This window comes from Pyrus communis, chromosome 17 (genome assembly GCF_041283825.1).
Source record: "Pyrus communis isolate YQ-2024b chromosome 17, ASM4128382v1, whole genome shotgun sequence".
In the NCBI taxonomy this organism is placed as follows: Eukaryota; Viridiplantae; Streptophyta; class Magnoliopsida; order Rosales; family Rosaceae; genus Pyrus; species Pyrus communis.
The window spans coordinates 5001-17706 of NC_142581.1; the positions used below are offsets into that span (position 1 = coordinate 5001).

A 12706-nucleotide genomic window follows, 5' to 3' on the forward strand; every position below is an offset into this window, starting at 1 on the left:
ATGAATTCTGAATATTATGACACAGTACCAAGTTAACCATTTTCCTGAAGACGATGACATGCTTTTTGGGATTAGAGTTCTTCTGCAGCTCTCCTCTTCAATATGCAAAGCCTCAAGAATGGGGTTTAAGTTTCTGTAAGATTGCATGATTAGAAAGAGTGCAAGGACCCTAATATATGTATCATACATAGTGGTAATCAACTAGGACTCTTCCCATTGAATAATCTTAATTGATCTTAATCTTATCACCGTGAATTCCCTTATTCATATCAGCTACAAAAACTTCTAATATTATCATGAGTGTTCAATCTAATGAATCCTAATAAACATGTTCCTTATCAACTCATAAACATTTAATGTTGATCTCTAATATATCCACGTGAATAACAAGTGCTAACCAAGTTTATTGCTCTTATCAGAACTTACAATACACTATTAGATGGAGTCTTGGAGATATTCTTACATACATTGGTTTGTACGTGTGGATGTGCAAGTTGCAATTATGCAATGTTAGATGGAGATATTCTTGCATACAGTACATTGGTCTGTTTGGGTGGATCATAACACGAGGTTGGTTCGTTAGATGACCTTCGGGTATGAAACAGTTTATGCAATGAGAGCTTCTCTCATGCAAAAAATATTTAGTCTCAATGGTGTCATCGTCAAATAAATGTTTGCAACGTACGTTAATTTTTTGATAGGATTTTTACTTCCAGTAAAAGTAAGGATAAAAGCACTTAAAATACTTACAAGAGTACCAGGTAATCGTAATATAGTTAGCTCTAATAAGATTGTTCTCCACAAGAATTGAATGAATAATTTATTTCAAACCAAATCTTAATTAACTATTTAAAACAAAGTTTGAAAAGAAAAAAAAAAGTTGATCTTGGAATTTAAAATAATAAAAAAAAATTAATAAAAATAATTAAGTAAATTGACAAAGTAAAGAAAACAAAAGAAAATGGTTTTGAAAATCAAATTAAAAATTAGAGTTCCGCTATTACCTTAATAATCCTATGTAATTTTTCCAATTACTTATGAATTACACGTGCATATTTTGAAAGTTAGGTTTTCCTAAAGTATGCTCTACTCAAACCCCTAATCTAAAACATATATCAAATATGTAACCCGTCTGTAGTATTCAGATCAAATCTAAACATGCAAGACTCATTATGTTTTGTGAAAACCCTTTGAAAAATCATGCAACCCTTAAGACGTGATATTCATCCTATGTGAAATTACACATATCAATCACAATAAGCCTTCGTCAATTTCAAGGACCAACCTCCGACCAAAATTACATCAAATTACTTTTCTAAATATCCTAATGGTGATCAAGCATTAAGACAAATATATAGTCGATGATTAATAATTCAAATCTACATGCATAATATCATAAGTAAATTGAAAAGAAACTATATATTCTTGTTAAGGCTCGTGTCATTGCTTTAGCAAAAGAGAATTCGATATGAATAATCATAAAAGAAAATATTATTAAAAACATGAATAGAAAACACCTTGAAATACAAATCGTCAAAGCATAGCCAAGTTCTCCAAATTGATGCGTTCATCAACCCTAATGGCTCAATAGCCTTCTTTATACTACCACAAAATAAAATCCTTACCATAAAAGATCTTCTAAAAACTAAAAAACTTATAACAAGATAACTAGGAAATACATTTCTATTGGGAAATCAGCCCAGCCACAAAGAATCTCATGTGTCTGGATCTTCAGTGCTCCAAAACAGGCCCAAAACGACTTGAATTAAAGCTAAACATGTCCCGAACATAATTGCAAAGACCTCGAACCTAAAAGACATCATCATGGTTGCCAAAAAGTCCAAATAAGCCCAAAATGTTACTTTGACAGCACTGTGCGCTACTCCTTTATTTCTTCACCATAAATAAACTGCTTGATAAAAAAAAATCTGAAACTTTGATAGGAACAAGTTGAGAGACTCACAAACATCCTCCAATTGGAATCCTTCCAAAATTCGTCTGTTTGATCACTTTTTGCTTAAGAGGAAGTCGCATGTCCTACATTAGAAATATAAATCAAAGTATCAACTTTCACCAAAATAACCAATAAATTAATACTAAGAATAGGGTAAATTAGTATAATATCGGCTCATCAATGTCATCGTCAAATAAATGCTTGCAACGTGTTTGACAAGTGCACTATCCATCTAATAGACAATTAATACATAGTGGCTTGAGAGAATCGTTTTTCCGAAGGAGTTTTAATGCAACGCCAATTGGAGAAGGAAGCTAAGACGTTGAAGATTGTTGTGTCTGAATCTCATATTTTTTCATTGAGTCATTCATTCCAGTTTTACAAATCAATCCCTCGAGATTTGCATTCTCGTCAAAATTGCGCAGTTGTGAGAGAATGAAGATTTGGAGCCTTTCCCAATTTTCCCTAGTGGCGTGCAATAATTGGAAAGATAAGACATAAATCTAAGGTTCTCATATTTTTACAGAATTTTCCGAAAGATAAATAGACCCCAAAACTGGCGTGCAAGATAAATGACGTGTTTCCCAAGCCAAGAAGGATTCTTTCCTAGTTTGTGTCATTAATTGTTTAGAAGTTTGTTTTATTCTAGGAGAATTTATGCCAGACCTTTTAGGGTTTTTCTAGTATAAATAAGGCGTCCTAAGCTTTCTCTACAGATATCCCCTACATCACCACCACACTATACTAGCATTCACCATCTACGCAATTTGTGAAGAGCTTAGGGACGTGCTTTGTCATGGACTCCGGGTTCCATCTTTCTTTTATTTTTATTTCTATGTGTAACTAAGTTACTTCTCTAAGGTTTATGATGAAACCATGATATGATTATATCTGAAGTATTTTGTTGATTATTATTCGATTACATGCCATGTTTAATTCTTAATCTTTGTGTGTAATTTATTCTAGTTTTGAATGTTCTTGTGATTGCCCATCATTGTGAATTTGTTTTAGATATTTAGGCAAATCTAGACAACCAATCAATTAGATTTATTGAAACTAAGATTAAGAAGAGTAGGAAAATAGTGAGGATGGCCTATATCAAACTAGTCCTACTTGGTTGACATAATTCTTCAGTGCTTAATGGATTTTTATGTGTTTAACTATATGCCTAACCAATAGGATATAGTTATCTCGTATAAACAAACGAGTTGATGCCTGACCACGAATTTATTCATATCTTAGAACGAACAACCTTAAATATAGGCATGGTAATTGGATGGTGATCGGCTTTAAGAAAAAGAAAAAGATTGTTATTGGTGGATTCATGACCTTAGGCTTTCATCATCTTAATTTGTTTAAACCGTTGTGTGTTTTCATTATTCATCTTTTAGATTTTATTATAAGTCGTAGTTCTAATTACTTTTCATAATCAATCAATCATTCGTTTTTCTACGTTAAGTTTCACATAATTAGCTGGTTAAATTGGTGTTAAAGCAATTCCTATGGAATCAACCTCGTATTTGCATATATTCCTATAATTGATTCGTGCACTTACGAGTTTATTTTGGTTTAAATTAATCCATTATTTAGGTTATTTTCCACCATATACTTTTATGTGTCTATTGGACAAAAGATGAAAACTGAAAACTAAAATCAAATAAAATCTGAAATGGATCCATAATGTGTTCGGTAGTGTAAGTAGTTGCGGAGAAAGTGAATCATTTGGATAAAAAGGAAGCAAAGTGACACATGTAACAAAATTTCAACAAGTATTTTTAGGTTTAATCTTGTGCAATTGATAATTTTTGGAAAGTGCGGCCGGTCGAATAATTTAACCTACCTCCGCACTTGCTAGACATCTGCGAGAGCAATAAGTTGATCGATCACATTTGGTTCCGCAAGGGTGCTAGTGTCTCCAAGCTCATCTAACTGTCTAGAAGCGATCTTCCTCAGAATCCTCCTCATGATCTTCCCACTCCTTGTTTTCGGAAGGCCAGGGGCCCAGTGGATTCTGTCCGGTGCTGCAAATGCTCCTATCTGAAAAATGTTTAAATTCCACAATTTAACAATTTTAACCTGAAACCATCAGATCTGTGCTGCAAATGCTCCTATCTGAAAAATGTTTACATTCCACAATTTAACAATTTTAACCTGAAACCATCAGATCTTAAGTTTCCCGGACTGTGAACAGCACAGGACTAGAGTGCCGTTGCACTTGCACTGCAAGTAACAAGGTGCAGTAGAAAACTTAGACGCAGAACTAGATACATACCTGCTTTCTCACAGCCAGTACAAGGCTTTTCCGGAGTTCTTCACTGTAAGGTACACCTTCCACAAGAGTAACAAAGGCATATATACCTTGTCCTTTAACCTATAGAAAGAAAGTAATTTTGTTCAGACATACTAGCCACAAGCATCTGCCACTCCCTCCCGCTCTCTTGCTCTCTCTTAGATATGTCATGCACAATTCATAAAACAATGCGAAGTATATGGAGATAACTTACCAGATTTTCAATGCAGAATGTAGAAAGACAATTTCATTAGAGTTTATTCTTCTCTAGTGGGATATGATTTTTATTTCAATGTTAGGGTTCAAATTTCTTAGTACTTGAACTAGAGTGAGTATCCTTGCTGGGTTTATTTTAGGTAGGTTTAGTTATTTGGATTTGTAAGGCATCAGCAAATAGATGTGTGTCACATTAAAGGTTAAAGTTTGGGTTCTCTCCTCCAAGGATCCTAATCTGTTAAACTCAGTTATTGTGTCACATCCACGTACTTCATGCTCAACGCCAACCACAGCAGCTTCAGCACACTGGGGATGGGAGACCAGAGCAGATTCCACTTCTGCTGTACCAATACGATGTCCACTGCACATATTATGATTTTATCATTGAACAAAGGGAATAAACAACAATCGCACAGTTGTCCACATTACATCCTAAGAAATTCACACGTTATCCTATCACTACGTTTAGCTAACTCATACAAACATCAAGATTGAAAAATTATATGCACGTAGTTTATGGAATCCAAAAATACCTAACGTTGATAACATCATCAACCCTTCCTGTAAGCCAGTGATATCCATCCTTGTCCCTGAGACATTGATGTGTAACACTTAGTTTTATTTCACATTAGAAGAAGTCCTAATAAATAAATCCTAAACTCTAAACTCAAAAAAGGAATCAAATCTCATCCTGGAAACAAAAATCTCCATGCACAACACTTGTTAGCATTCACACTAATGTCAATGTGATGTTACTACTTACCTGCTGCATCCATCACCACTAAAATAATACCCAGGAAAAGGTTTAAAGTAAGTGGTTTCGTATCTTTCGTGATCACCGTATAGAGTTCGGAAGGCTCCAGGCCATGAGCTTTTTACACACAGATAGCCACTGCATTCCCCTTCAATCTCAACACCCTTTTCATCAACTATGACAGCCTGCGGTTACAAGCAAAATAATTATTAAGATTAGATCTTACAGATTCAAAAGTATAAAAAGAGGACACTTTATGAGATCCATAAACTAGATTAGAATAAAATACCTGCACCCCAAAGAAAGGGAAAGTAGCAGAACCAGGTTTCTGTGGCCAGGCACCCGGTAGTGGAGTTATCTGTCAGGTAAAGAAAGCCAAGCATTTCAAGTTAAAACATCTCACTGATGGAAGTCCAGGTGAATACACATACATATTGGCACATAAGTGTGGTGAGAGGAGTGTTCAACAACTTTAACGAAGTAAGATCTTGAGGAATTTTCCCGTGCCACTAACATTTCTGCTTAACACCAGTCAATGGTGCAAGGGATAAAAACTATATAAGAACAGTACTACAATACCATGAAGCCACCAGTTTCAGTTTGCCACCAAGTGTCAGAAATAGGACATTTTGAATCTCCAACCACATTGAAAAACCACCTGTACCAAACAGCGTTGGGTTAATAACTCTTTTTGGGTGTGAAGTGAAGTTTTTGAATCAGACAGCAAAAGAGATGAGAACCTCCATGCACTTGGGTTAATAGGCTCGCCTACACTTCCAAGGACCCGTAACGATTTTCGCGAGTATCGTGTAACATACTGCATAATACATAAATAAATAAAATTCAAAGAACACACACATCCATAAATACTTAAGGCATTATGTAAGGGGTACTGGAATCTTAGCCTTATCCAGACAACAAAACCACCATGGATACAGAAACAGAACACTATGTAGAATGGCAAATCTTGCAATGCAGATAGTAAATGACGGAGATTATAAAGAGGACTGATTTCTTGATGGTAATTTAATAAGATACATCGAGAGATGGGACACCCCAAGAAAACCAGATATGTATGACAGGGGAGCATCTTTGATGGAACAAAAGAACAAAAATTAAACAGGGACAAATGACAAGAGGATATTATAGCCTAAAAACACAGACAAGCTTTATACTTCAACAAAATCATGTCCAGTTAATGAAAAAATCCATTAGATTTAAGGAAAAAAAAAAAGGTTTGGGAAATGATTAACCAAGAAACAAAATAGAGAAAAGCATTTTTTGTTCATAGCTGCTAACAGCCATCATAAACTTATAAAATCATTTGGATCAATAACAAACACATTAAAATAATCACATCCATTTATAACAAAGGAATGGCTAATATCTTACCTCGTCACTATCACGCATGAGGGACCGCACTAATGTGGGGGCAGTATAAAATATGGTCACTTTGTATTTATCAACAACATCCCAACAGCGTCCAGGATCAGGATAATTTGGAGCCTGCAACATATACATGGATAGTAACAGCCACAGGAAATGTCAACATAGGAAATCCAATTCAGCAAAAATTAGAGGAAGCATGTGCACCAAAAAATACACCATAATCAACCTCACTGTAGCGCTCTTTACACATGAGATCCTCTATCCACATATTCAGATACAGCTAGTCAGTGTTCTAAATATAATTATGTATTTAGCAATAGAAGAGTTCATTTCATTTATAGTATAATGTTCAAAGAATTTAAAATTTTATATAGATCATAGACAGTGATACGTGATTCTTCTCACCATAAGTAAACACGTACAAATTTTAATTAGATGTCATATTCATATCTAGTCAACTACTGTTTGTTATTTTGCCTTCTTGAGGAAATAAAGGCATTATTAAGTTACTCTGAGTCCAATGGTTAGTTTACACCAGAGGGGTTACCCTTTTTACCATAAGAACCTATCCACCCTTTAAACAATAGTATATGTCCAACTAAAGACCTTCCGCTAAGAAGGAGAGTACAACACTGGTAAAAAAATAAAAAGTTAAAAGAAAAAAAAATGAATCTTTAGACCTAGCTGTCCAGCTTCTTCTTGGTATACTCTTTTTCTTTTTTTCCGAAGACTTCCAAGTGCCTGACTAGAGATGTCGGCTGATCCATATGTGTGCATGAATGTTTTTCTTTAGACATGTATATTAGGTTCCTCTCTTACAGCTACATGTAAAACGATAATATGTATACATTAATCTGTCTATTAGTTACCCCTTCATATAAAACAGCAGTTGCTCCATTAAGCAGGGGTCCATAAGTGACATAGCTGTGCCCGGTGATCCAACCACAGTCAGCTGTACACCTAAATTAAAGATAAAGCCATGTTCAGGAACAAAAAACATCAGAACAAAGCAAGTTTCTTTCACATGAGGAAAATCAAAATAACATTAATGATAAGCTTAGGGTTTTGAAGGATACCAGTAGATGTCAGATGAGTTGTAATCAAATGCGTATTTAAATGTTGTGGCAGCGTACACCATATATCCTCCAGTTGTGTGGAGAACTCCCTATAAGAGCTTATTGTTAGAAGAATCCACAAGGAGAAGAAAAAAATTATTTGAAGTATGGAACATATATTACCTTCGGTTTACCAGTGCTCCCACTGGTATAGAGCAGAAAAAGTGGATCTTCTGCATCAACCCACTCCACTGCACAAGTAGTTGGATATTTAGGTATGACATCCTGGGAGATAATCATGGGTCATCACTCATCAGTCACAACCGTCCGTAAGACAAACATTCAGGTCAATTATAAGCACATGATGAAACAATAATATAGGAAGAGTACACAATGCAGCATGCATGTTACAAACAAAAGAATTCTTTCCTCATGGAAGTCTATATCAAGAGGTGTTAGTACAAGTGCTAACCTGCCACCATACATCCCTTCCTTCCAGCCATTTAGTACTTTCCCTCTTCATAGCCGATTGATTTTCATAAGTTAAGCATACATCTGCTCAAACAGGGCACCATATGTCATGATACAGAGAACTTTTACATAAAAACTGTGCACTGCCTCGCCATACCCACACACACAAATAGGTCATTCCATAGATCACATATCAATTTGCTAATTTCCATACCTACAGAAACCCCACTTTGGGATGATTCTATAAGGGCAGCATCAACTATATCTTTGAGGTGGATAACCTTAGAACCTCTTTTAACAGCATTGCAAGTGATTACAACTTTCGGCTTGCAATCTACAATCCTTTGAGCAAGAGATTCTGCAGAAAATCCGGCAAAGACAACCTGAAAGATTGGAAAAGGCAAATAATTATGGAAAAAAAAATATCATTGGAGGATGCTGGAAAGCAAAGAGAAAGATGGTGCAATACCGAGTGAACGGCACCAATGCGAGCACAAGCAAGCATTGTAATTGGAAGTTCCATTAACATGGGCAGGTAAACCACAACAGCATCACCCTTTTTAACTCCAACATCTTTCAAATAGTTCGCAAGCTGTGAATGAATGGTAGAGGTAAGAAAAGGTGAGATATTTTACTAGTTAGTTTTATGAAACAACTCGGATTCCCAGGCAGATTGATAGACGGACCGACCTGGCAAACGTTCTTGAGAAGCTGGGTGTAAGTTAAAGTGGCATCAACACCAAGCTCATTGCCTTCCCAGTAGAAGGCAATTTTGTCACCAAGTCCAGCTTCAACATTTGTGTCAAGGCAATTGTAGCAAATGTTGGTGATACCGCCCTTGAACCACTGCTCAAATCAAAACTTTCTAAACTCGAAAAAAGGCAAGGCAAGCAAATCGAATCAAAACAGAAAAAAGGAATCAAAAGAAAGACCTCAATTCGGATATCGCCTTTCCTGACATCAAGATTCTCCGAGTACACAGGTTGGCCCCATTTCTGTTTCCAAAAGAAGGTGGCAGCGATGTCGGACCAAAATCCGGCGGGGTCCTCGATGGACCGTTTGTACATCTCCAGATACTGAAGGGGGAGGAAGATGGTAATAAGATAGGATTAAGAGGTTAGATGATGTTGTTGGAAGTGGAAGTGCAAAGCGCAGAGAACTGAGAGAAGAATTAATAAATGGAAGGAAGATAGCCAAGGTACCGTACCTGTTGGGGAGAGGAGACGTGGGCCTGACGGGAGAAGTGGTCGCTGGGAAAGACGAGATCGTTCTCTTCAGAAGCGAGAGATTCTCCGAGAATGACAGCGTTCAGGTGGGAAATGTTTCCGGCGCCGGAAGGCATTGTGGCCATCGACTCCACATGCCGCAGGTGATCGCTTGTCGTAATCAAATTTGGATTATTACGAGGCTTCTTGTTGTTGTTGTTAGCAGCATGATGATCGGCATGATCAGGCGTTGATGATTCCATGTCCCAACCGCAGGATTTAAATCTGAGCGACGCCCACAAAGAAGTCCTCCTTCCTCTTCGTCAAAGGAGAAGAAGACGACTCAGCGAATTGGAATTGGAGTCTGGAATTGACTTTCTTCTTCCGTGGAGAGCGGAAAGGGAATATATGGCTAACGGAGGGGTGTGATGATGAATCTGATGATATGCAAAACCCTGACCCTCAGCAAGGATAAGATTATGAAGATTATTATAACAACCCCTCCTCCTCCTCCCTCCTCCTCCTCTCCAGGTACAGGTCGAGGTAGTCATAGTATTTTTAATATTAAAATTAGTCTAGTTTCCTTTCTCTCTCCTCGAGGTAGTCATAGTATTTTTAAGTAAAGCTGTCTGATATCATTGCGTTGTGACTTTTCACCCATTAAATAAATAAAATAATATTAATTGATGGATCATAAATAGGGCTGGTTCGGTATGGGATACCGAACCGAAAACGGCACATTCAGTCCCAAACCGTTTATTTTCGGGATGAAAATCTAAGGACCGATCCCAAACCAAAATTTAAGTATTCCCGAAGTTCGGGATTCCCGAAATATTTTCGGTATTTCGGGATTTTCCGAAACCGAACCGAACCTGCATCAAAATTTAAAACCCCAATTTAAAATCAAAGATTCATGGACCTCCCACTCCCCTACCAGCCCACACGGCCACACCTCGTCCCAGATTTGTCGACCTACCCACCTCTATCTCCATCCCTCTCATTCCTGGGTTTGTCTTTGCTGCCTTCGAGAGTCGGAGAGCTTTGTGACGTGCACCGAACATAATTAGGTACCCATCCTCGTCGATGTGTGAGCTTTTCCATGTTTTGCCGAACGAAATCGCCATCGGAGGGCTACTCTGCTTTGCAGCGATGGCACTGCTTCGTAGAATTCTGATGCCATGACATCAATGTATGGTTGTTTCCAAATCCTGAATTCGTGAAGCTTTCTAGATCTGAAACAAGAAAAAAGAAAAAGAAAAAAGAGAAGCTACAGAGTGCCTTGGGCTTTCTTCCTTCTGTTCATTTGAGGGAGTCGGTGGAGGGAGAGAAGAGGTAGAGGATGGCTGTCAGTGGGAGTAGGAAGATGGCAAACAATGATACTATCAAGAAATAAAAAAAGAAAAAGGTGAAGAAGACAGATAGCTATTGTGCTTTTAAGTTTCCCAAAAAGCTTTGTGCTTTTATCCCAAACCGACAAGGCATCACCATCACATGCCTTGTTCATATTATTTTATTTTTGTTCCTTTGCTAGTGGAACCGAAAGGCTCTGCTTTTTGTTTTATTTTTTCATTGTTTGGAAAGTAGGAACCAAAAACAAGAAAAGATTTCGGGACTTCGGGAATACCGAAGAAAAGAAATCTGGGAACCAATTCCATACCGAATATTTCGGTATTTTTCGGTATGGGATTACCAAAATTTGGGATAGTTTCGGTTTGGGATTTTTCGGTTTGGGTTTGGGATTTTTTCGGTTTGGTTTGGGATTTTCGGGAATTTTTTCCAGCCCTAATCATAAACAAACGTTTCAAAGCTGGCAGGCAGTGACATAGAATAGAATATCCTTTTCTCTCTCCACTCTCCACTGAATATTTTACTCTGCAGAAGCTTTTCCCTTCCAGTGTCGATCACTACTGCAGGACAGACAGACTGCACCTGCCATATCCAGGATTTCACGCCGTGGCGGGAGGAGTCGCCCCTCACCTTACATACCTACCCACGTGCAGTCCACGTCAGAGGATTTAAACGGTTCATTGTTCAATGATGCTCACTTGTAAAAGTACGAGGTATTCATCAATTTTTCCTCCGAATTGGTGATCATTGGTCAATTTTCTCTCTCAACTTTAATTTTGGTCAATTTCTTCCTTCCACTCTCATAATTACTCAATTTCCCCCCTCAACTTTAATTTGGCCAATTTCTCCCATCAACTCTCAAAATTAGTCAATTTGCACCCTACTGTTAATTTTTTTTATTTTTAATTTTCCATATATTCTTTTCTTAATTTTCAATATTTCTAATAACTTCCAACAAAGTACTAAAATTAACATAAACTCACCTGCATAATATAGGGTAAAATGTACAAAAACATAATACAATTAGTATGTGATATGGGTTGATTATAAGAAAAAGTTACGAATCGGGTTTAAAGCATGTAGAAGAAGAAATAATAATCCTAAACTCATGGATCAGACGTATTTCAATAAAATGAGTTATTCTTAATAAAGAGTCGAAAATTATGAATAGACTAGCCATTTTTTCACTAAAACTCGATTCTCCGCAATTTACTTGAACTTAGCTTTCACTTTTATAAAGAAAATTGTATTCACATACAAAAATTTAAACAGCAATCATTTTCGTTATCAATTTTGTATAGTCAAAAATCATATAAAATTACTCCATATTGATTTATCATGACTAATAATACTATCTAAGATAAATTGTAAAATTCTAAATTTTAATCTATTTGTAATAGGATAAAGATATAGGAACATGATTAACATACATCTGATTTAGTTTCTTACACACACTTGTTTAATTATGATCAAATTAAAAAATTAACAGTAGGGTGCAAATTGACTAATTATAAGAGTTGAGGGGGGAAAATTGGCTAAATTAAAGTTGAGAGGGGAAATTGGCTAATGGTCACAAGTTCAGGAGGGAAATTGATGAATACCTCTAAAAGTAAATAATTAGAAAATATGAAAATAAAAACAAAGTAATCATAGTATAAACAGCTTATTCTTTACAAAAATTGATATGAATAACTTACAATTAAAACCAAGACTTAGTTAAATATTCAAAACAAAATATGAAAAATTGAGATCACGAATTAAAATAAAAAAATGCAAGAAAGTAAAATTAACTAAATTGGCAAAAGTAGGAATCACGCAAAGTAAAAATAACACATGGGTTTAGAAAAACAAGGGTAAAGGCATTAAGGTTTAGTCATCGCCATTAGCAACCATATCTAATATGTGATTGGTCTGTGACATTCAGATCAATCTAAACATGTAAGACTTCTTAAGTTTTGTGAAACATTTTGAAAAATCCGAGAATCTTTAAGACGTGGCATTCACCTTGAGTGAAATTACAATTAA

At 36.3% G+C, this 12706-nt stretch overlaps 1 protein-coding gene across 3 annotated transcripts; it reads right to left on the reverse strand.

Moving 5' to 3' along the window:
* Positions 1 to 1469: 1469 nt before the first annotated feature.
* Positions 1470 to 10037, reverse strand: LOC137707949 (acetyl-coenzyme A synthetase, chloroplastic/glyoxysomal). 3 transcript variants are annotated; one of them, XM_068446896.2, is made up of 20 exons: positions 9337 to 10037; positions 9062 to 9205; positions 8820 to 8975; positions 8599 to 8721; positions 8344 to 8512; positions 8131 to 8213; positions 7842 to 7943; positions 7680 to 7768; positions 7473 to 7563; positions 6607 to 6720; positions 5955 to 6031; positions 5794 to 5872; positions 5504 to 5572; positions 5224 to 5399; positions 4994 to 5050; positions 4731 to 4821; positions 4227 to 4325; positions 3795 to 3991; positions 1964 to 2037; positions 1470 to 1809 (listed from the first exon to the last, which is right to left on the reverse strand). In XM_068446896.2, the coding sequence occupies exons 1-18, from the start codon at positions 9595 to 9597 to the stop codon at positions 3806 to 3808; spliced, it is 2166 nt and encodes a 721-aa protein (XP_068302997.1). In that variant the 5' UTR covers positions 9598 to 10037; the 3' UTR covers positions 1470 to 1809; positions 1964 to 2037; positions 3795 to 3805. The 3 variants fall into 3 exon arrangements, with proteins under 3 accessions (XP_068302997.1, XP_088544553.1, XP_068302999.1); XM_088688427.1 differs by having other exon boundaries at positions 1666 to 1823; positions 1963 to 2037; XM_068446898.2 differs by lacking the exons at positions 1470 to 1809; positions 1964 to 2037 and having other exon boundaries at positions 3953 to 4066; positions 9337 to 9968.
* Positions 10038 to 12706: the final 2669 nt, after the last annotated feature.